General features: G+C 35.1%; 1 protein-coding gene across 2 annotated transcripts; it reads right to left on the bottom strand.

Annotated features, from left to right (window-relative positions):
- Positions 1 to 308: 308 nt before the first annotated feature.
- LOC117322162 lies at positions 309 to 22,591 on the bottom strand. Of its 2 annotated transcripts, none has more exons than XM_033876931.1 (3): positions 22,358 to 22,591; positions 1,953 to 2,156; positions 309 to 1,521 (listed from the first exon to the last, which is right to left on the bottom strand). In XM_033876931.1, exons 1-3 carry the CDS (start codon positions 22,375 to 22,377, stop codon positions 1,290 to 1,292), a joined length of 456 nt encoding a protein of 151 aa, XP_033732822.1. In that variant the 5' UTR covers positions 22,378 to 22,591; the 3' UTR covers positions 309 to 1,289. The 2 variants fall into 2 exon arrangements, with proteins under 2 accessions (XP_033732822.1, XP_033732823.1); XM_033876932.1 differs by lacking the exon at positions 22,358 to 22,591 and adding an exon at positions 15,424 to 15,564.
- Between the last annotated feature and the right edge of the window lie 388 nt (positions 22,592 to 22,979).

The following is a 22,979-nucleotide window of genomic DNA, read 5'->3' as shown; positions in this document are numbered from 1 at the left end:
TGTTAAAGTGTGATTTCGTGATGCACTCATATCAAGCTCAACACAAACATATTAATTGTTTCATCATCTTAACATATAGCAATGATAATATTTAAGAACAATACTCTAAAAAATAACATGTATCGCTCAAAACATTAAGAAAACAAAAGAGATGTAAACAAAAGTAGCATATACTAAGTGTTTAAAGAGAAAACAAACAAACCAAAAAAAAAAAAAAAAATGAAACAAACAAACCAAAAACAAAGAAAAATGAAACAAACAAACCAAAAACAAAGAAAAATGAAACAAACAAACCAAAAACAAAGAAAAATGAAACAAACATTTTATTTAATAGGTAGATAACGTATCGTATAGTACAGGTGGCCTCCTCATAAATAATTGCAGTTTAATGTGAATAGTATGGATGAGTATTGATAAACAACTGAATCGTAATTCTTTGCCGACGGACAGGGTAAGTATTACAATACTTCAAACAATAGTAAATAAATATAGATCTAGTAATTTGTGACGTAAAGAAATCGCGATATATTTCTGATGGATTTTAGGGCAATTCATTGATCCATGCATCGGTCACAGCATAACTACTAACTTCTGCAAATAATTGATAATGTTCCATATTAATTTAAAAATTAAAAATTATATATGTCAGAAAGTCAATAATGATCTATACTGTCACAATAATATAGGTGTTATAGAAATACATTTTAAGATCTTAAAGCAACTATAACTGTAAATTTCAAACTCAGGAAATGGGAATTTCTGTGAATAGATGAAGTGAAGTGAAGTTGATCCTTGTAAACAATGCCACCAGGATACAGCCGAATTGGGTACCATGACGAGTCTGTTTTACTTTTATGAAAATGCATGGAATGAGGTATGATGTATCATAGACACGCATGTAAGATCCGTGCCATGTTTCTTTTTCGAGACGAACATTCGCAACATTTTGTTTACGAAAGGTAAATTGTAAATGTAAGACATCATATGCTGCGGATGCTATTTTGACACGGACTTAACAACATTTGGTTTCAACAAATTTTATTCAGTTAACAAAAGGATTAGACAACGGGCAGTTCCTATATAAGTCTTCATCGTTAAATATCGTGCTCATCCAAAATGTTATGTAAAAATAGGGAAATAACGAGTGATAAAACGGAGAAAAAGGAATAAATCACCGACAGGAATTCCGTAAAATCCAACAACAAGCGCCTCTGGCTTCCAACTGGAAATAAACCCATTGTGTAATGTAATTGGCTATTTCTGCTTCTATAATGTGTACATCCACCTGTTTATCCCCGGAATGTTTTTATCCGGACCATTATGTTGATAAATCTTTTAATGTCTATTTCTTTGTTTTCGTCTGTTCCCTTCTGGAGAAATTGTTCTAGTTCGACCTCAGTCAATACGCGATCAGACTTGGTCTTTATTTCTTTAAGTGCTTCCCAAGTGCGTTCCATGTCCACGAAACCGGATCCATCAGCTTTCTGGGCCTTGTTAAACAATTCGAAGACCTCGTGTACACTTAAACAAAAATGGAAAACAATATATTTTGTAGCAATGATTCAAGTCTTTAAAATGCAGCATCAGCATCAGCAGCAAAAGCAGAAGCAACAACAACAAACATGATCTAAAATAATTGTTACAAAATAAAAACAAAATAAAAATAAATCAATGAGCAAAATTCCTCAGGCCCAGTAGCAAACTGGGATGAAGGAATGGCAAGTCCGTCATGTCGATCGCAGGGGTTAAATAAGTGTTTTGTATGTGTAGTAAAATTAACCTAATTTATGCATATAATGTCTACAGTTAAGATTCACAAAAATTGAACTGCAGGATTAAATTCTATCACAAATTGACAAACGGTTGCCTTGTATAATATTGTGGAACTGAGAAATTCTGCTTTATGGCTGAATTCGCAGTAGAATCCACGCAAGCCGGTGCACATTACTTACCTATCACCAAATGTGGTATAGAACTGTTGGTATTCCCAAATACTGAGTTCTCCGTTCTTGTCGATATCGAAAATATCAAACATTTCACTTGCTTGCTCATCTGAAAGCTTGTATTCGTTGACGAACATTTTCAAAGCTTCTGGCCTCTTTAACCTCCTCACAAAGTTATGTGTGTATTTATCGAACGCTGCCTGGGCTTCTTTCCTGCAATGAAAGATTAAGATGTCCAACATAATTGAGAGGCCTCAAAGAAAAACGTGAACAATCGCTGAAAAAAGCAGATAAAATATCATACCTGGATGCCTTATACACAAAAACATGACAGGGAAACCACTTGAGGAAACCCAAACATGAAGGGAAACCACACGAGGAAACACAAACATGACATGGTAATTACATGAGGAAACACAAACATGACAGAGTAACCACACGAGGAAACACAAACATGACAGGGTAACCACACGAGGAAACACAAACATGACAGGGTTACCACATGAGGACACACAAACATGACAGGGTAACCACACGAGGAAACACAAACATGACAGGGTAACAACACGAGGAAACATAAACATGACAGGGTAACCACACGAGGAAACACAAACATGACAGGGAAACCACACGAGGAAACACAAACACGACAGGGTAACCACACGAGGAAACACAAACATGACAGAGTAACCACATGAGGAAACACAAACATGACAGGGTAACCACATGAGGAAACACAAACATGACAGAGTAACCACACGAGGAAACACAAACATGACAGGGTAACCACATGAGGAAACACAAACATGACAGAGTAACCACACGAGGAAACACAAACATGACAGGGTAACCACATGAGGAAACACAAACATGACAGGGTAACCACACGAGGAAACACAAACATGACAGGGTAACCACACGAGGAAACACAAACATGACAGGGTAACCACACGAGGAAACACAAACATGACAGGGTAACCACACGAGGAAACACAAACATGACAGGGTAACCACATGAGGAAACACAAACATGACAGGGTAACCACACGAGGAAACACAAACATGACAGGGTAACCACACGAGGAAACACAAACATGACAGGGTAACCACATGAGGAAACACAAACATGACAGGGTAACCACACGAGGAAACACAAACATGACAGGGTAACCACACGAGGAAACACAAACATGACAGGGTAGCCACACGAGGAAACATAAACATGACAGGGTAGCCACATGTGGACATATAAACATGTTGTCACTATTAGACTCTATATTTTGTTCGTAATGGACAAATCCTCTTAGGATATACTGACTTGCTTAATCTCATCAACCTGAATATATTATCACAACAACTTATGTAACTGTGCGGTGATATACGTATTTTGTAGGACGAATGTTTCTACCAAAATTTATTGCATGAAATATATACTGAAGCGAGGAAATATCAGGTACACCTGTTATACATCGTTTGCCAAGGCAGATAGTATATTTATCAGCATATGATAGCCATATTCGGCAGCATCCTAAACAAGTCACAACCACGCTCGCTTCATTTGTAAACACGACTAAGAAAATGAGCTGTAAAAAGAGTCCTGTAATGGGAGTGTTCCCGAGGCTCCGGAATTATGTTATATATAAAAAAAAGTATTCGGGTAAAATTTAAAGAAATAATTACAAACAATCGTCGCTGTAATTAAACAAAATCAGAATTTGTACATCAATAATATAACATATGTTAAGTATTTGCTAAGAGGTCTAATGTAGAAGCCTTTAAATGCTATCACCTGTATAAAGAATTATCTTGTCTTAATATCAGTTTCCAGATTATACCTTGGAATGTCAATGTATGTAGTCGCGGAGACTGGGTACATACCTTTCTTACCTGACTGTTACAAGATACTACCAGCATCCGATTACACAGGTAATTATCTAGAGAATACCTAATACTCTATAGTATCTGTTCACCTACGCTGACATACCTATACAAATAGGTATGTTAACGCCCTCTTCTGTGTGACTACAGAAGGAGGTGTACGATTACACCATTATTACTCATTTTCACTTTATAAAATTCTGTGTTGATATTTAGATATAGATATCCATGCTGCTTTATAAACGTTTATTTATGCAGATTTACAAAACATTTCAGGTAAGCTGCCATCAAAAAGATAATAATGTCACATTACTATTGTATCAAATTGAATACATGTTATAAATATCTTGTTTTTATACTTCATGGAGAAGTTTACTTGCTGTTGTCCGAGATTAAAGGAAGACCAACAACAGAGATATTATATAATTATCGTAGGTTTTAGGGGGGGGGGGGGGGGAGGGTCATTACCACGAGAATACTCATCACGTCAGCTCGTAAGAGGGGGCTAAATTGGGACTTTTATTGTCTTTTTTGTTATGATTTTCTTCTTCTAGTTTCCGCTCCTACTTAGTGCTCAACATTTTAGAGAGTGGGACGACTGGTTCGCCCGTTGTCGGTATAATATGACCTGGTGGGGTGTCCTGTTGGATGTCTTAGGCAATGCGTTTCAGTGAGGTAGCACTATAAAGTCAACATCAATTCCGCACTATCGCAAGGCGACAAATACGAATATACTGCAACCTTCCGAGATACATACATTTACCACATGCATGCATATCTCACACCGATTGTCGACCAGAAATGACCATAGCTGTTGATAGGACGTTAAACAATACTAAACTAAACCAAACGTGAATGTTATACAACATTATTACCTTCCCCTCGATACCAATATATCAATTCCATTTCCCTATCCGAGTTGGGACACCTGCAGGTCCTGGCTATCATCTCTATACAATAAACAACCCATCTATTAAGGCTTGTATAACATTTTCAAAATTAAAATCTATGATAAACTTTCTGTAGTTAGTTGGCGTGGACAGTGTGAGGTGTCTTATTTTTTATTTTTAGAATATTATATTTTGTATTTGTTTATAGATTTCAACTTGGCCTGTTTCTTTTCTTTCTAATCAAATGCAAGTATTTCTATGATTTTTAAAAAAAGATTTTGTGCCCCCTTGTTTGAAAGGAAAATTGATCAAAAATCATCGGTGTTTATAAAAGATACACACTAACCTGATATGTTGTTTTGTTCTGTGTATCCTTTGCTAGACATCCATAGAGGTTTGATGAATGTCTCAAATTAAAAAATTGTTGTGTAATACAGGATTTCGCAATATGTAGTGAATACAACATGAAATATAATCCGTTATACATTGCATGTATTTTTCTCTGTCTTTATATTAATTTCGTTCCCTGAAAATTAAATTGCCGCTTGCCTGGTTTCAATCACAATTTCGTTTGTGTATCAAATAATTCACCACATGACCTCGGACGTTACGAGACAGCTTCCATTTTGTAATTAGGGAACTATTTTTCATAATAACATTATTTTCAGCAGTCAATTATAATATTGAATCATTCCTCTCATATATAAATCTTAAAATTTGAAATGGTTTTGTTTTAAATTCATTGTAACGATTCATAAACTTCACAAACTATGTTTTTTCCTCCGCGCCATTCGGGAGTAAATCGTTTTCCGGCGAACAAATGCATGATTTCTTGATACAATATTCATACACCTATCATACCCAAGGTTATGTGTGAAGCATGCGAGGATTTTCGATTGGATCCTGACAGTTTTGTAATACATTTTATCTTACGTTTGATGTTGTATATATCATGCAAGTGATGCTGATGGTATAGTTAAGTTTATTTTTGTGTTATTGACGCTATGATACAATTTATGCTTGGATGGATATCACTTAGAACCAGTTTCCCTTAAAGAAGATTAAAAATGATATAATTACATGCACAGGTGTAACAGGATACCTGATGCGACTAAGTGATGTTTATAATTGTATAAGACTATTAAACTACGTGGAGCATTTAATATTTTCATTGTTCGTTATATTTATGTGGAGATAAAGTTACGTGCTTTGAGTTTGAGGCAGGTTTGCGTGTTATAAATGGTTAACACTTCCTGTTTTGTACAGTTTTGATAGTTTTTATCCAAATATGACAAAACGTGCACTTTGATATAATAAAAACGTATCAGACAGGGCAAGGTAAAGCATTGAACCCCAACCCTTTATGTATTGCAGACAGACATATATGTAGAGATTCAGGGGAAAATTTATTAACACACGGGAATTAAAATTTATGTTTCTCTTCAAATGCTGAATAGTTCTTAAAGGGCCTGTTTCCAAAATGGCCCCTTCTCTGATTAAAATTGCCTGTTGGTGGTGCATTGCCCATGCCGTTGTGGTCACAAATCTATAAAGTATAAAGATTTAGGTCACTTGGTTTGTTTTGTATGGCTCCTCAAAGTTGTACCTTTCAGAAGCTGTCCAAGTGTTGATAAAATGTGCATGTTATGTAAAATATTAATGAAAATCTAATCAAATGATGGTCACCGTAAAGAATACATTCATGGCATGATTGTGACAAAAAAAATCATGTTTCCATCGCGCCATTTGGCTGTGTTATGGAAGAAACAATCTCAAAAATGCCATTTTCGATGATAACATTTTAGACACAAAAACTGTGTTTTTTAGAGAATACACCCTTTATGGGCGTTGGATGCAAACCAATTTTTATCCTATTAAACAGTACGTAATATGATATTGATGAGAGGAAAAATCATCAACATGTAAGTGGTGGAACATTTTCAAATCTTGGGTTGAATTAGCCTATGGTTGAATTGCCGATTTTCGACTTTCTTTAGATAATTAACAAAAACACGAGAGTATTTGCTCGGTATGTTGAGATTATGTACACAGATATGAAAAAAAGTGAGAGAAACACTTTTTCATAAAAAAATCCAAGATGGCTACTTCACAAGTCCCCGTGGTTGAAGACATTGGCTGACAAATAGACAGAACAACAAACAAAACGTGTTCCTTATGATTTTGGTTGGTTTTCGCATTTACGTTACATGACTAATTGTTATAATGAAATACGAATTATATAATATATACATGTACACTGTATATATATTTTTATATATTCAATCATTACATCACTTATCTAAATTACTATCTGAATGCAAAAGACCTACTCACTCGATTCCATTGTTATTTTACTTTAAATATTCTAACATTATATTGTGCTTAAAATGCAAGAAATTATTAATCTTTAATTGTTTTGAAGTCATTGTTGCATAATCACATATTAAAAAAAAATATTTAGTACCATCCATACACGAAAATGAAATTATTTCTTATCTTAATCAATTAACGTTAACGACAACATCAAAGCAAATGTGCCTGAAATAATGTAAATGGCCGAAGTACATAAATCACTGTGTTATTGAACTAAAAATATGTAATTCTACGAAATCATCATATATCTAACATCATCAGAAATGATAAACGCAAAAAACAAATGTTTATAGTAAATAAATTAGCTAACAACAGCTATACATCATACTGCTGTTAATGGGTGGTATTTAAACTGATTTATGAGCGGTGCGTTGACAGTCTGAAACATAAACATTTAATTATATGATGCCAAGATGTGGGGCACATTTTATAACCTTAGTAGCAAGACATTAGTAGCATTATATCTATATAATTATCCTAACGCATTTTAGGCTGTCTATACTTGGACACTGATCTTCTAATAGACGCCTAACAGCAGCTTACATAGTGACACATGTACATTCTTCAAATCATAACACTAGATCGTCATGTCGTCTAAAGATGCAGAGATAACACTGCTGATTTGACGGACATACCTTCACCCTGTTTATAGTGATATACACTGGTAAATGAGAGTTGAAGAATGTGGTGTATATTTGTCACCAGATGTCGCCCCAAGCTATCGACGTTTTTAATCGTGTCAACCTGTTACACTCTCCACAGATACAGTGTGTATATAGGACTAACACGATATGACTGCCTACAGCAATCAATGAGATGTACTATTAGGTTAATTCCTGCAATATTTTAAATTGGTATTTTACACGTACATGTTGAATTAGTTCAGTTGAAAATACAATGCAGGTACTGAGTTTATGACACAATTTTTGTTGACCCTATGGCTTTTTTAAAATGTTAAATGTGCATCCCTTTTGGCCCTAATGACTCTGGTTATCGATGGGCTGTAAAATGTTACTATTTTAAATACTAACATACAATATGATTACTATACAGCGCGTGCATTTAAACCGCTAAAGCAGATTTAAGTGGGTGCGGATATGTTAACGTTTTTCGGCATAGCCGTATAATTTTGTTTTTGCCCCGGATATGGCGCGAAAGGTGGCGTTACTGGTCAAGATGAAGTATATGATTGGTCAATGTAGTGGTAAATGCAAAAAAAACAGATATGCAGTTAAAGACGAAACAAATTAAGATTGAATGCAAGCTGAATAAGTGGATGTATCTATTAAAATGACACATCAATAAAATTATATTCCTGATTCAAATGCAGTCTTATAATCACCAAAAATGATTCAAACTTATATGATTTTGTTATCTGTGCTGAAACGCATTTATTAATAAGTTCGTTGATTTATTTCACCTGCAGTTTTACATTATAACCACCACCAACTATGCCGTTTATCTTTTTAAAAGATATCTCTTGTATTGTTCTAAATTTATACTTACGAATTGTATGTTTGTTGTTTATCGTCATGTTCCTGAAATAATATCTATATCAGGAGGATGTTGAAAGTCATCAGTTTCCTATTTCTTGTCAACTATTTCGAGATGAAATTGAGGAATAAGTGCTTTATATAACAATAAACATTCCCGCCACCCTTTAGGATTTCAAAAACAAACACTCCCGCCAACCTTTAGGATTTCTAAAGCAAACACTCCCGCCAACCTTTAGGATGTTTAAACGTAAGGAGTTACGTAAAACAGCCGTGTAAACAGGTAGCATGTTCGTAGTAGGGAAGGAATTTGATGCGAATGACTCAATGCAGTAAATGTCTTATCAACTGGTAACGTGTAGAAAAGGCCCCGGACAGAGAGCAATGTTGAACATAGAGGGATAATTACGGTATATGAACACTATTTGCGGTCTTGTCATCCGTACATGGACCGCATGGCTCAGGGCTAGATGGTATATATCAACATTCCTTTACTTTGATACGGAGAGTGTTGATTGCTTTTATCAACAATATCTACTGAAGATATAGTGTCAAAGAAATGATATATAGCCCATAAGAAAATAAGCAAATTATATTAAGGACATAACGTAAAATTGTTATTGTCCTACTCGAGTCACTTTCATCTTAGAAAACGTTTTTTCCTACATTTTACCGACAATTTAGGATAAGATATTTATTTATCATACAATACCTTTCTGTGACCTAAATCAATAGCGCAATAACAAACAACCCAATTAATAGCGCACAAAACAATGAACAACGAAAAATCAGGCCTATTAGATTGTTCTTCACCATACGAACATGTACATTACATGTAATTCGTCCCAAAACTTGTTTTATTACCACCACAAAGAGGTTTCCAGATAACAAGTCCGTTGTCCGGAAGAATTTTTCTAAACCCTAGAAGATGTCATCAATCATTTAATCGTCATTTGTTTCCGGTGATACCAATGTCTTTCCCATAACAATTATTGATATTTCATTAAACTGCTCCAACACCAAACAAGGAAGGTCCGTATTTAACGCAGACCTCAATGATCGAATGCGATACAAGCTGATGTTTTTAAAAACAATTGTCCTATTTAACTTCTGTTAAAATTAAAAAGAAAGAAGAAAAAGTTGTTTGTGAGTTGATTTGTTTGTCTGGTTGCCCCTTGAACATCAACGGTCATTAGAGTCGGAAACTGTATACACGATATACCTAGTGTACCCAGGGCTAATATCATACAGGAATAAACCCGACCATAACATTACTGGTACCCAGGGCTAATATCATACAGGAATAAACCCGACCATAACATTACTGGTACCCAGGGCTAATATCATACAGGAATAAACCCGACCATAACATTACTGGTACCCAGGGCTAATATCATACAGGAATAAACCCGACCATAACATTACTGGTACCCAGGGCTAATATCATACACGAATAAACCCGACCATAACATTACTGGTACCCAGGGCTAATATCATACAGGAATAAACCCGACCATAACATTACTGGTACCCAGGGCTAATATCATACAGCAATGAACCCGACCATAACATTACTGGTACCCAGGGCTAATATCATACAGAAATAATCCGGACCATAACATTACTCGTACCCAGGGCTAATATCATACAGGAATAAACCCGACCATAACATTACTGGTACCCAGGGCTAATATCATACAGGAATAAACCTAACCATAACATTACTGGTACCCAGGGCTAATATCATACAGGAATAAACCCGACCATAACATTACTGGTACCCAGGGCTAATATCATACAGGAATAATCCGGACCATAACATTACTGGTACCCAGGGCTAATATCATACAGGAATAAACCCGACCATAACATTACTGGTACCCAGGGCTAATATCATACAGGAATAAACCCGACCATAACATTACTGGTACCCAGGGCTAATATCATACAGGAATAAACCCGACCATAACATTACTGGTACCCAGGGCTAATATCATACAGGAATAAACCTAACCATAACATTACTGGTACCCAGGGCTAATATCATACAGGAATAATCCGGACCATAATATTACTGGTACCTAGGGCTAATATCATACAGGAATAATCCGGACCATAATATTACTGGTACCTAGGGCTAATATCATACAGGAATAATCCGGACCATAACATTACTGGTACCCAGGGCTAATATCATACAGGAATAAACCCGACCATAACATTACTGGTACCCAGGGCTAATATCATACAGGAATAAACCCGACCATAACATTACTGGTACCCAGGGCTAATATCATACAGGAATAAACCCGACCATAACATTACTGGTACTCAGGGCTAATCTCATACAGGAATAATCCTGACCACAACATTAGATTGCTAATCTCACACTGGACAAACACGTCTTTTCAATCAAAAAGCTAATTTTCCAGGGCCAACGTTTTCCTGTCCAGAATCAATTAAGGTGAAGTAATCAACTCAAGCCATACAGGTGTCTGTTACATTGTCATATCTGATAAGCTTTATCACAGTGAATGAAATACTTGGCTGACGTGTGTGGACGTTTGTATGATTTATATGGTAGGTAGACGGAGAACACCTCAGGAATGATGTAGCCTGCCCATTGAACTAATTTAAAGCTTTATCAACACGGCCAAAGTCAACCAACTATTTCGACAATAATCTAATAATACAGACCACTTTTTTGATGAACTTGGTAATGCTGGTTCTCTATTTTGTCTTTGGTTGATCCTATGTCACGTGATTATTTTGTCAATGGAGTTATTAGTTTATATAACTAGATTTGTGAATAGCATTACAGAACAATACTCTGAAAATATTTCAATTGTAAAAAAAATAACGTGGAAGTTTTACAAAGAATGAACATGATCGATTTTGTCATTAGTCTTAATCATTGTTCGGTTAATAAGTGATAATTTCTGATGAAACCATTTCTTATTAATCACTATGACAACATAAAGTGATATGCATTAAACTATACCCCATATTGAAGTGGTTTAGTGAGAGTGGCAGATCATTGTCATTTTTCAACCGTTAAACGCGGAGAAAACACATTTGTGAAAACGAATTCAAGGTCTCCGTATAGAAACCTTAAAGCAAATCTAAGGAATACCTTTACCTACTAGTAGGAAGACAATGGGTATAAAAGGGCTTTGTTGTAAATATATTACTGAGGATAACGTACACACAACAGTAGTGTAACATCGACCAACCAGACACAACAACACTGCTTTGTGTAACGTTACAGGGCGTGCGGTTACCTCACACACCCAGTCAGCAGACGGCCACAAATCGATAAAGATCTTTTATCAGGTCTGCACTCTGCATCGGTGTATTATTGACAGTTACTATTATATAATTTAAAGACTGCAGTCTGCATCGGTGTATTAATGACATTATTATATTACTTAAAAACCGAGAATTCTGGTTATAATCACTTTAAATTACTTTACCGCTAACTATTGGCCTTTTTTCTCATCAGTAGGATAAAAAATTTATTTATTTTTTATTACACAATACGACACATGTGTGTAGACATTGTGGACGGCGTGTAAGGCGTTCTGAACACCACCAAATACAAGCAGACAGACAAAATCGGCCAAATCCTGGAAGCAGCTCTTTAGCAAGTTAATAACTATATCACTTTGTTGATGAATTGCTTTGATTTAAAGAAATAAGGGTTATCTCTACCACTGTAAAACTTGTGCACCTTAAGAGATCTATGCATGTTATATTACGGTGTGTGTGTGTTATGTTTGTAGTATCACCTGTTGAGGTCTGTACACGTCTTTTTCTCCGTCTCCTCGTACTGTACTGTCCAACCAGAAAAAATACTTGTGTAGGCAACTGATAACCATATCAATACAGATGAGTCAAATTGAGCCAATGTCCAAATAGGGAGGATGGGTAGGTATTCTCAATATGTTGCATGTCTGTCATTATCGAGAAGATTTTAAATGGATTCGACACCCAGGGGGTCCCATCGTTTCGCTCATGCTTTTTCTTCTTTTAATTAATCAATTTACATCCTAGCCTGCTTTATTTGCTTCCAACTCCCCATAAAACCTCTCATGAACTCGCAAGTGCATAGTAAAGGAAGGTTTCATGCCTATTATGTAAACGCTTTATACACTCTTCTACTTGACATTTCCTTTGACGATTAAATCTTTTAATACATTTTAGTAAGGAAATCACTGTATATACTTTACTTCAACTTTTAATCAAAATTTCCCCGACAGCTAGCAGCAATGTAACTTTAACGTAACCAATGATAAAATCTAACGGAATCGTAACATTCAACTAGTTTTAAATTTTTTTGTAAAGATGCTATCTTTCGTATTAGACAATCAACTGACAAGTGATTATTAATTTTGTAAACTTCAAAATGGTGTATTTTTAAGTAATAGTCTTTTGAAGAAGATAAGATATTTTCGTCTAAATCATAATGTACTTTGTGGTATGCTGTGACGTCATATATGAGTCTTGCTATTTTGTTGACGTTGTTGGGAAGATGTATATATCAGATGAAGAAATAAAAATCGTTGCTGAGTTGTTAAGATGACATCAAGCAGGATGTGGTCTGAGGACGCCATGAGATAGGATGGTTTACATGGTGTAATTTTGAACGATTATTACCATGTGTTTTTTGTAGACATAGTGGTATGATGTGTACGTGGATTAAGAACGAAAGCAAACATTACATTATAAAACAAATATAAAGCCAGCAATCTCGACTCTATACACTAAACACTGCATCAAGGTGAAATCAAGGACACACGTTGTAAATATCAAAAGCTTTATCAGACTGATGACACTGCAATCAGAAGCGCCCCATTCTCCGAAATACATTACGTATGCATATTTATTCTGGTGTAATATTTACAGAAAATCCTTACGACAATTTGTTGCATCACGTGGTAGGTAACCCAAATAAAATAATCCATACAATGCCTAGGTATTATATTGTTATTTTATATCAGTTTAGTGCCTGACAGTTGTACAATGTGCAGCTTCACGTTTAAAGATAGAAATACTCCTCAGTTTGTTTCAACACTTGAACGAACCAAGCCCTAACGTATTGATCCTATGATCAATAATTTGGCCGAGAATCAGCGATATTCATATTTCATCTTAATTAAGTCATCAAAATCAATTTGTTTTATTTGTTCATCACCAAGGGATGTTCTCACTGCCTGTGATGAAAACTTAATTTTGTACACAAAACAAGGATGTTTATCAATTTTGCTTCAGATTAAAAATGTTTGGTAAATTGAACATTGTTTTCGGGTTAAGATTTTAGTGTTGCCGGTAGGTTGAGGAGCTGAAAAGAGGCCCGCCAGGTTGAGAAGTAGTATGTGAAAATTTAAAGTTGTATGAGATAGACTAGATATCGGACCCTAAGTAAATGTTTCTGGTTTGAAATTGATAGAAAATAACACTTAAAACTAACGCAAAATTAGATAAATTAAACTAATCAAACTGTTGTTATATTTCGACTGGCATATAACGTATATCAGGTAATGACATGTAGTTCCTCCAATGCATTTGAAAACAACATTTGATTCTAATGACAGTATTTTTGTCTGTTGTTTGTCTGTTTTAATACATGAGTTGTACCTAAATTAACACAATCAATCTTGCGTACAAAGATCAACTAACGAATGAATCTGGGTCAACCTTTGGTGTAAAAAAAACCGACAGATGGATTTTAGGGACAAGTGATGTCTCCAAGTTGTGTTAAATGACAGGTAGCCGTATACAGATTGCTATTATAAAGAAAACCACGAAAGATGACGTATACACTTCAATCGTCGTTAGGTAGGTTCTGCTAAATCCAGGTTGCATCTGTCTGTTTTCAGACTGATGTACCAATGAGGATTTTTACTGGTATACCACCAACCCTGAATCCCCCCCCCCCCCCCCCCTCCCTCCCAAATTAAAAAAAAATACTACATATCGCAATCGCATCTCATACCATGTCATGCCATTTACAACGGAACCTTTTACTTGTGCCAGCATGACCTTTAAACAATAATCTAATAATACAGCCCCATTTGGTACAGAAATGTCAATTGTTACAGTATGAAACCTAAAAATCAATTATGCTAGAGAATATGTGTAGATTTCCACCGTCTAGTGAATTTGATATTACTTGAAATGAAGATGGTTTTGATAAGTGTTGTCATTTACAATGGAGGGTCACATGTCCTACAAACATCTGGTTGACTGGGATCAGAGATAGTATCTAGGCCACATAATAAACAAGTTTCACATCGCTTTTTATACCAAACCGTGTTTTTTCACATTGACTGTTACACCAGGGACAATTTTTTTCAGTCAATTTTATACAGGTTTACGATATCGACATTCATTTAATGTAAGAAAGATATAGCCAGTTATTCAGAAACATTACATCAGAAAATGACATTAAAATCAATTTAATAGAACTAAAAATTATAACATATTCCCTAGTGAAAATAGTCCATTGCCGACGACCTTCAAGACGAGGATGCAAGATAAAAAGATTACAGAAACCTTCAGGACGATGATACTAAATATAAAATACACAGCAACCTTCAGGACGATGATACTAAATATAAAATACACAGTAACCTTCAGGACGAGCCTTCAAGACGATGACGCTGGATATAAAATAGCAACGTGTATGATTAGTTGTACAACTTTTTAAAAGAGAAACATTTCAGGTTAAATGGTCATGTTATGTGACAACGTTACCTAAAATAAAGTTTGATGGATTTAAATGCAAGACAATTAATTCTACCTTTAAAACATTAGCAGAACATAATTTGAATCTTAGATACTTACCCTAACGGTGGAAAAGGCATTTTGACTGATTTGATGTTTGTCTTTCTCACTGATGTAATTTATGGATTATAAAACAAAAACTGAATTAGTCTCTGTTTGTTACAATGTTTATATACATTTATTGAATGATGTCACCACCTACTTATTTACGTGACTTTACGTAGACGAATATTTGCTAATTACAGAGGCCTATGACAGGTAATGGGTCCACATGATATAAATGTATCATGCAGTAAAATGTCAGTGATGTGACAAAGTTTGTTTATGTTTCATTTTGCATTTGAAATTATTTTATATTTTTCTTACTTTACATTACCTAATTTCTTCATAATTTTCCTTTAAATTATTACTTTATTCCCTAACTCCACGCTTCTACTACATTGCGGTTTCAAATGGTTTGCATAGCTTTGGTGAAAAAGTAACCCAATACCCTAATATGGTTATGAAGCCATTAGTATACAGGATTGATTCATCCAACAATATAATATTGACTGTTGTTTCAAAAATAATATCCATCACAAAAAGCAACTGATATCACTCCGATCATTGTTTATCAATATATTAAATTAATTTGATAAATAGATACAGTATCATTATGTAATGGATGTCTATCAAAAACCTTTAAACAAGCTTGCCATGCAGAAAACAGAGACGACCCATTCATACGGACAAATAACCACATAGATGCTATGTGGCTAATATGGGCAAAAACAGGAAGTGTGTAATTATGATTTATCAAATACCACAGTTTGCTGAGGCTCCAGAAGGGAAAATTACTTTATTGTTTAAAATTCAATACACATCAGTAAAGGTATTTTAGTTCTGAACTATAAATAGATTTCCTCTACATAATGACGTAATTTTGAAATGTAATTTTTAAAAGACCACTGTGCAGAACGACTGAATGTAAGCTTCCTTTCATTAACGATAGCAATGATCAATTACAATGGGACAACTTAAACTTATACAGGCATCTTTTAATGTGATTTCGGTGTTAAATGTATATATCATCAAGATGTTTTTGTTTGTTTGTTTATATCTAAATATCCCTTGTAAAACATCTAGCAAAGACACATTTTACAACATGCCAATAAAATAAAATTCACCAGTAGTCATCAAACGAAGATTAATCAGACAAAGTTTTGATAGAAAATAGCAGTCACATGTCCACTAAAGGGTTATTTTATCATTTTTGTTAATGTTAATGAATTGAAAATAAAAGTTATACAGATAATTATTGGCTATTTTCCGCGAAAAAACACACCTTTTTGACATTTTGATTTAATAATTACTATCATAGCCGCCAGAATATTTTGCCTGTTGATCAGTTAAAAACATTATCAATTTACTGTCGTTATACCCGTAGATGTAGAACCATGTTAATTATCAGCTTTGGTAGATAGATAAGTGATTTTATCCCTCTCGTTTTCCATCCAACCGTTTACAAACACAACCCACTGACACGAATACAGACCAAGACTACCATTTACTATAATGAGGGTTTTAAATTTCTCGAACAACGCTGCAGGGCCCCTTTATGATACAATGTCTAGAATGAATCTCTTCCAAGCACACCTGCTACGAAATGAACCATTACCCTCTCTAACTGCCGTTTATTCCATTGTATTGCGGACAGTTAATTGTATGTAGTCTTATCCTGAATTGGAGTTTAACTGGAAGGACAGCTATCTCCGAAAGTGCGGAAATTTCGTCCAAACATAACAATCTCATACACAAAAAGTTATTACATGTAGTGACATACCTACACCCCATCTATTTTAACAACACGGAGATCATGAATTTTCACAAGATTAATACGAAAGTACTGATTAGAATCTGAAGATGATAAATACTGTTAAATTAGCTTTAAACCAACATAGAAATAGAAAGAAACGTGTATTTTATCAAAGGATACATTAAGAAACAATGTGTGTTAATTGAACATGATTTGTTCTGTTAGTTATCCCTTTAATCGTGTCAGGAAAACACGAATGTGTTACAGAGAGAAATCTTTGGTTATACATATTGTCATATTGACACACTGGTTATACCTCTCACGTAAGGCATCACGTCGAATGGGTGCAAACATGTGAGCAAATTAAGTATTTTAAGAAGTAAAACGTGTTCATTCATGGGGAAAAAACATATTCAATCTACTCTCGCTCTCTATATATTGTCAATACCCATGCCATGTTAAATATGATTCCGGCACGACCTCATTGATAAAGTAAGGTTTCGTGCGCGATATGAAGATAGATGCTTCTTCATATACTTTTGACTTTATTGACACTACGGCTTATCGTCTGAAATACCATCACAATTCTGTTTGATTTCATTCATATTTGACGGTCGTTTCATTATACAAATTATGATTATATTTTATCTACATTAATTTTCATGTCGAGCAAGTCAATTTCAAGCACTGACGATCAAGTTTTATTTATAGAATCAGATTTCCTGACGAAATTTTGATATTCTCTTCAATTTAATGTAATATTACTAAAAGTTTGACTGGTGGAAGATAGTTCAGATAGGTATAGTATGTATGATCTGCTGTATATTGTTTGCCTACAAACATTATATATTTCAGATGATGACATTCCCAGGGTCATTATATTTGATTTATTCACCACCCGGGGCGAAGATATCAAAACACAAAATTTATGTTTATGTAAATTTAGATTTTATATCGAAAAAAGTATGTATGCCTTTGAATGCTTTACCTAAACTATAAGCGCCCAGCTGTCTTGTACTTTGCTAAATATGAGTTAATAATCTTCGTAGGAACTGCAACCCATAATAAAGAAGATAAAAGGTACTTCCTGAGGAGACAGTTACATATCAAAAAGGAGAATTGGTGACGTACAACGTCATTAACTAGACTCAAAACCAAACAAACTCAATGGTTCTGATGATATACCAAGCTCAATGGGACTGAGGCTATGCCAAACTCCATGGGACTGAGGCTATACGAAACTTAATGGCCCTGAGAATATACTAAACTCAATGGTACTGATGATATTCCAAACTCAATGGTACTGAGGATATATCAAACTCAATGGTACTGGTGATATACCAAACTCAATGGTACTGGTGATATACCAAACTCAATGGTACTGGTGATATACCATACTCAATGGTACTGGTGATATACCAAACTCAATGGTACTGGTGATATACCATACTCAATCGTACTGGTGATATACCAAGCTCAATGGTACTGGTGATATACCAAACTCAATGGTACTGGTGATATACCATACTCAATTGTACTGAGGATATACCATACTCAATGGTACTGAGGGTATACCAAACTCAATGGTACTGGTGATATACCAAACTCAATTGTACTGAGGATATACCATACTCAATGGTACTGAGGATATACCAAACTCAATGGTACTGAGGATATACCAAACTCAATGGTCCTGATGATATACTAAACTCATTGGTCCTGATGATATACCAAACTTAATGGTACTGAGAATACACTAAAATCAGTGGTACTGAGGATATACTAAACTCAATGGTACTGGTGATATACCAAACTCAATGGTACTGGTGATATACCATACTCAATCGTACTGGTGATATACCAAACTCAATGGTACAAAAGATATACCAAACTCAATGGTACTGATGATACAGAATCCATGCTGATTTCAAACAAAGTCTACTGAAGTATATTTTTTAATACAATCAGTACGTCACGCACAGTTTGGCACGCTTGAATACAACATTCCATGCACAGACATAAGATTGAACACGTACATTTAAATCATGTGAGTAAAGAGCAGGAGTACAATGTTGTACCCGATAGCTTTGCTTAATGTACTTATATATAATAAGCATTGTTGTTGTACATTGTTTCAATTTTACTTTCCGATGACGTCTCGAAGTTTATATGTTTCCCCGTTGTGTCTGCACTGCCTGACACGAAGAATGCATATTGCGGCTTTCAGCATTTTTATTCGTTTTGTTATGCTTTAATTGAGGTGATACATCATCAAGCAATATCAGCTGTGAATGACTGTTACGAAAACGATAAGTTAACCTAACTACATCAACTTTCACTTTGTCAATGCATTCGTGATCGTAGCAGGCAACAAAGAGGACACTGGTTTTTCCACTAATGAAACTTACCAGCTTCTACGAATAACTAAATACGGTCAACGGAAACAATGTTTACAAGTGTGAGAAAGGTTTCGGCGTTTTATTGTACTTGTGTGTATAGAATTGATTTACTTAATTCCACATTAAGTAATCAATCAAAACAACGAAAGCTATTTCGGTACCTGTTGAAGGAAACCCCAAATGAAACTCTTCTATCTAATGAAACTTTTTTTTTTACATCAAGTGGCGGCTATTTCAAGAACCTTTCTAAACCAAACGATACTATTTAGTTTGTTCTCAAAACAAGTAACATTCCACACAAAGAAAAAACAGGCCTTTAATGTTGAACATAAAGGATGAAGTAATCAAGATCGCCATTTTGACATTTATGTTGTCTTTAAACTGGTAATGCTCTGTAAGATTTTTTATTTTTGTTAGCATTGTTTTACATACTCTTTTATCGCCATGACAAAATTCTTTAGTAAGGCATAAGAATTATACTTTCTGTCCCCATTTTATGACTGTAAATGGCGACTAAATTTGAGATCTCATCATTTCTGCTCTTTCTTAGCAACAAATGCCTTAATTCCTCTCTTTACACTGCCTCACTTTTGGTTTTTAGGTGAGTGATCGCCTCCGTTACGAAGGCTTTGGGATCTGTTCCCTTACAGCATAAAAATGATTCCTGATACTCCTGTCAAACGCTCAACATTTTGTCGGCGGGACGACTGGCTTGCCCGTTGTCTGTTTGATATAAGTGGATGAGGCGTCCTGCTTTGTATTTCTGGCAGTATGCTTAAGCACTTTAAAGTTGAACATACCGTAACCTCCAAAACACACACATTCACCACGACCTTGCAGCTAGCACACAGAAGAGACCAGCCTTAAATAACATTAGTTGTTGATCCTGAGGAAAATTGTAAGTTGGTTTGTCAGGCATATTATGAACATTTATACAAAAGAAACAAAAATTAGCTAAGCTTTCCTGCAGCTTGTTACGATAGCAAAACTGATTAAGCCTAAAGGACATGACCTTGACCTGCTTTGAAATATATCGTGTGTGTCCCGTATATTGTAGACACTGCTGGTAATCGGCTGTTTCTCGTGTTTTGATTCATTTGAATAGTGGCACGGTTCTGAATATAACCGGCACAATGTACTCGACGTTTCTTTGAAATCCAACATTGAACATTTCAAAAATTCACGGAATTCTGGGGTATTGAATCTCTTTATGTAGATTTTGACATTTCATTTTACCTATTTCAGTCGCTTCCTAGGAACCAAATCTTTATTCCCCACAACTTTCGAGTCGTGGAACGACGACACATAAAGCAGTTTAATTCCTATCTAGCTCTACTTGGATCTGGCTTGTCTTCTGAAGAAGAGGTAAGACAAATTTGTTGGAGCCTCATGTCGAGTAACTCGAGAAATTGTATCTCATTTTTCTGCGTGTTCCGAATTCCTATGACATACCAGTGATTATTACAACTCGAGACATACGAACGGATGATACGCGTGAGTAAATCAGAGCTATGACCCTCTACGAGTACATGTTTTGCATATGACCAGTCATAGTGAACCGTGTCCTACCGGTCCCCTATTCCTTCTATAGTCAATAGTGCCAATACAATAGTATGCCAGATTATATATGGTGTTGCTATTTTATCTTTAGATATAACTTGCCCTGTACAGAAATATGTTGATTTTGATATGTGAATCACAGTGTGTAGATTTTGTTCTTACCTTCCTGGAAACCATATAATTATGTGTTTAAAAACAGAAATCAGCCGCGGATCTAGATAAATATTTGGTGTAGATAAACTAATTCCTGTCTGAGACAAAATAATTACAAATCACTCATAGTTCATACCCAACACCCATTATAACTCATGGTGACAAATAGATACAGTGTTATATCACTATGCGTTCCCCACAAGTGTCTGCTTCTGGTTAGTATTAATAAAAAAAATAGACCTTACTCATACTATATGAATATATGATAGAGTAGGCGTAGGGCTAACATTTTTTTCTGTTAATACTAACCACAAGCAAACACCTGTCCTTTCTTCGGGGGATTTATCATGTAGAAATTAAAAACAAAATTCAGTGACCATTATTAATATCATCATGATCCTGTGGTATGTGTTTCTTTCGCCAGTACAAAAGTAACTTGTGTTCGGTATCAGCTATTCACATATTTAGGGACAGGGAACAATAGTTTCCACCCTACCTGTAAACGGTCGATGACCACAAGAGTGGAAAACGTGTGTATGGTCATGTGTTTTATATACTGTGTATATACTCTGGCGCAAACATGAAGTTGTTCAAGTCTCTGTGATGACAGAATATTTAAAGTTAGTTTAAAGAATTATTGAGAAGGGAATTACACCATGGTTCACTAAATATCCATATTTGTAATTTTTTAATCTTTTTTATTGTAAACAAATATTTTTCATTTATATTTGATGGATATGTTGACACTGGTCTTTAATCTATAATCGGGTTCGGTAAAGATTTTAACTTTGCTATGTTTTATAGTTAATAATATACGATTTTCAATATTTTGAATAATTCACTTGCGATTAACATTTCAAATTTACCTTATATTAAGGTGAATTTCATCAGTTCACACGAACGTACAACAATACCTTCAGAAAATGAAATAGGTCTGTGGACGTAGTAATTGTCAGTATTCGACACGGTGTGTAACTGTTAAGACCTGAAGCTATGTGAATGTGATGACCCTTACATAAATGAGATTAAAACTTAGTCATGTCCAAACATACATAATGTGTGTATATAGTATAGTTGAAACACTTACGGTAGTTTTCGTCCCGCCATTAGATCTTTACACCTGTCACTAAGAAAAATTACGATAATCCTGGATTCGCCAACTCACACTGTCCCGTTTACTGAAATATTTTGTTCAGGTATTTCTGTGGATGACAAGCGAAATAGATTCCGCACTCGGTACACGTCAACTTGGGAATCACGCTGAGCATCGTCAACCACTGTTTATAAAACTCACACGACCAGATTTTCGTGACGTCAGCTTCAGGTAGCAGACGACACACCTGGTGTATAGGGCGGACAGTACAATTTGCGGCAGAAATCAATGCATGCATTCAGTTAAAGCTATTAAACATTGCCAAATATGGCTGTGTAGCGGGGTATAAGGTAAATTTGTAAAATTCTGCCTAGCATATGTATTAAACACATCAATATAATATGCAATCGTTTTAGTTGCCGCACCTGTGATTCTTTAATAGAAAACACAGCTTTTGTAAAAAAAAAATTATTATAATCAGCGACCAGGTAAACATTTACAAAAGATCCGGGAATTGATATTTTATGATATTGTATGTTCTTGTATTATACGATATGACATTTATATGTTCCGGTAAAATACTTAAAGCTAACACATGCAAATGGAAGTTTATGTA

Source organism: Pecten maximus, chromosome 2 (assembly GCF_902652985.1).
Source record: "Pecten maximus chromosome 2, xPecMax1.1, whole genome shotgun sequence".
Lineage (NCBI taxonomy): Eukaryota > Metazoa > Mollusca > Bivalvia > Pectinida > Pectinidae > Pecten > Pecten maximus.
The sequence above is the reverse complement of the archived record's forward strand: the minus strand, read 5'-3'. Positions and strand labels throughout refer to the sequence as shown.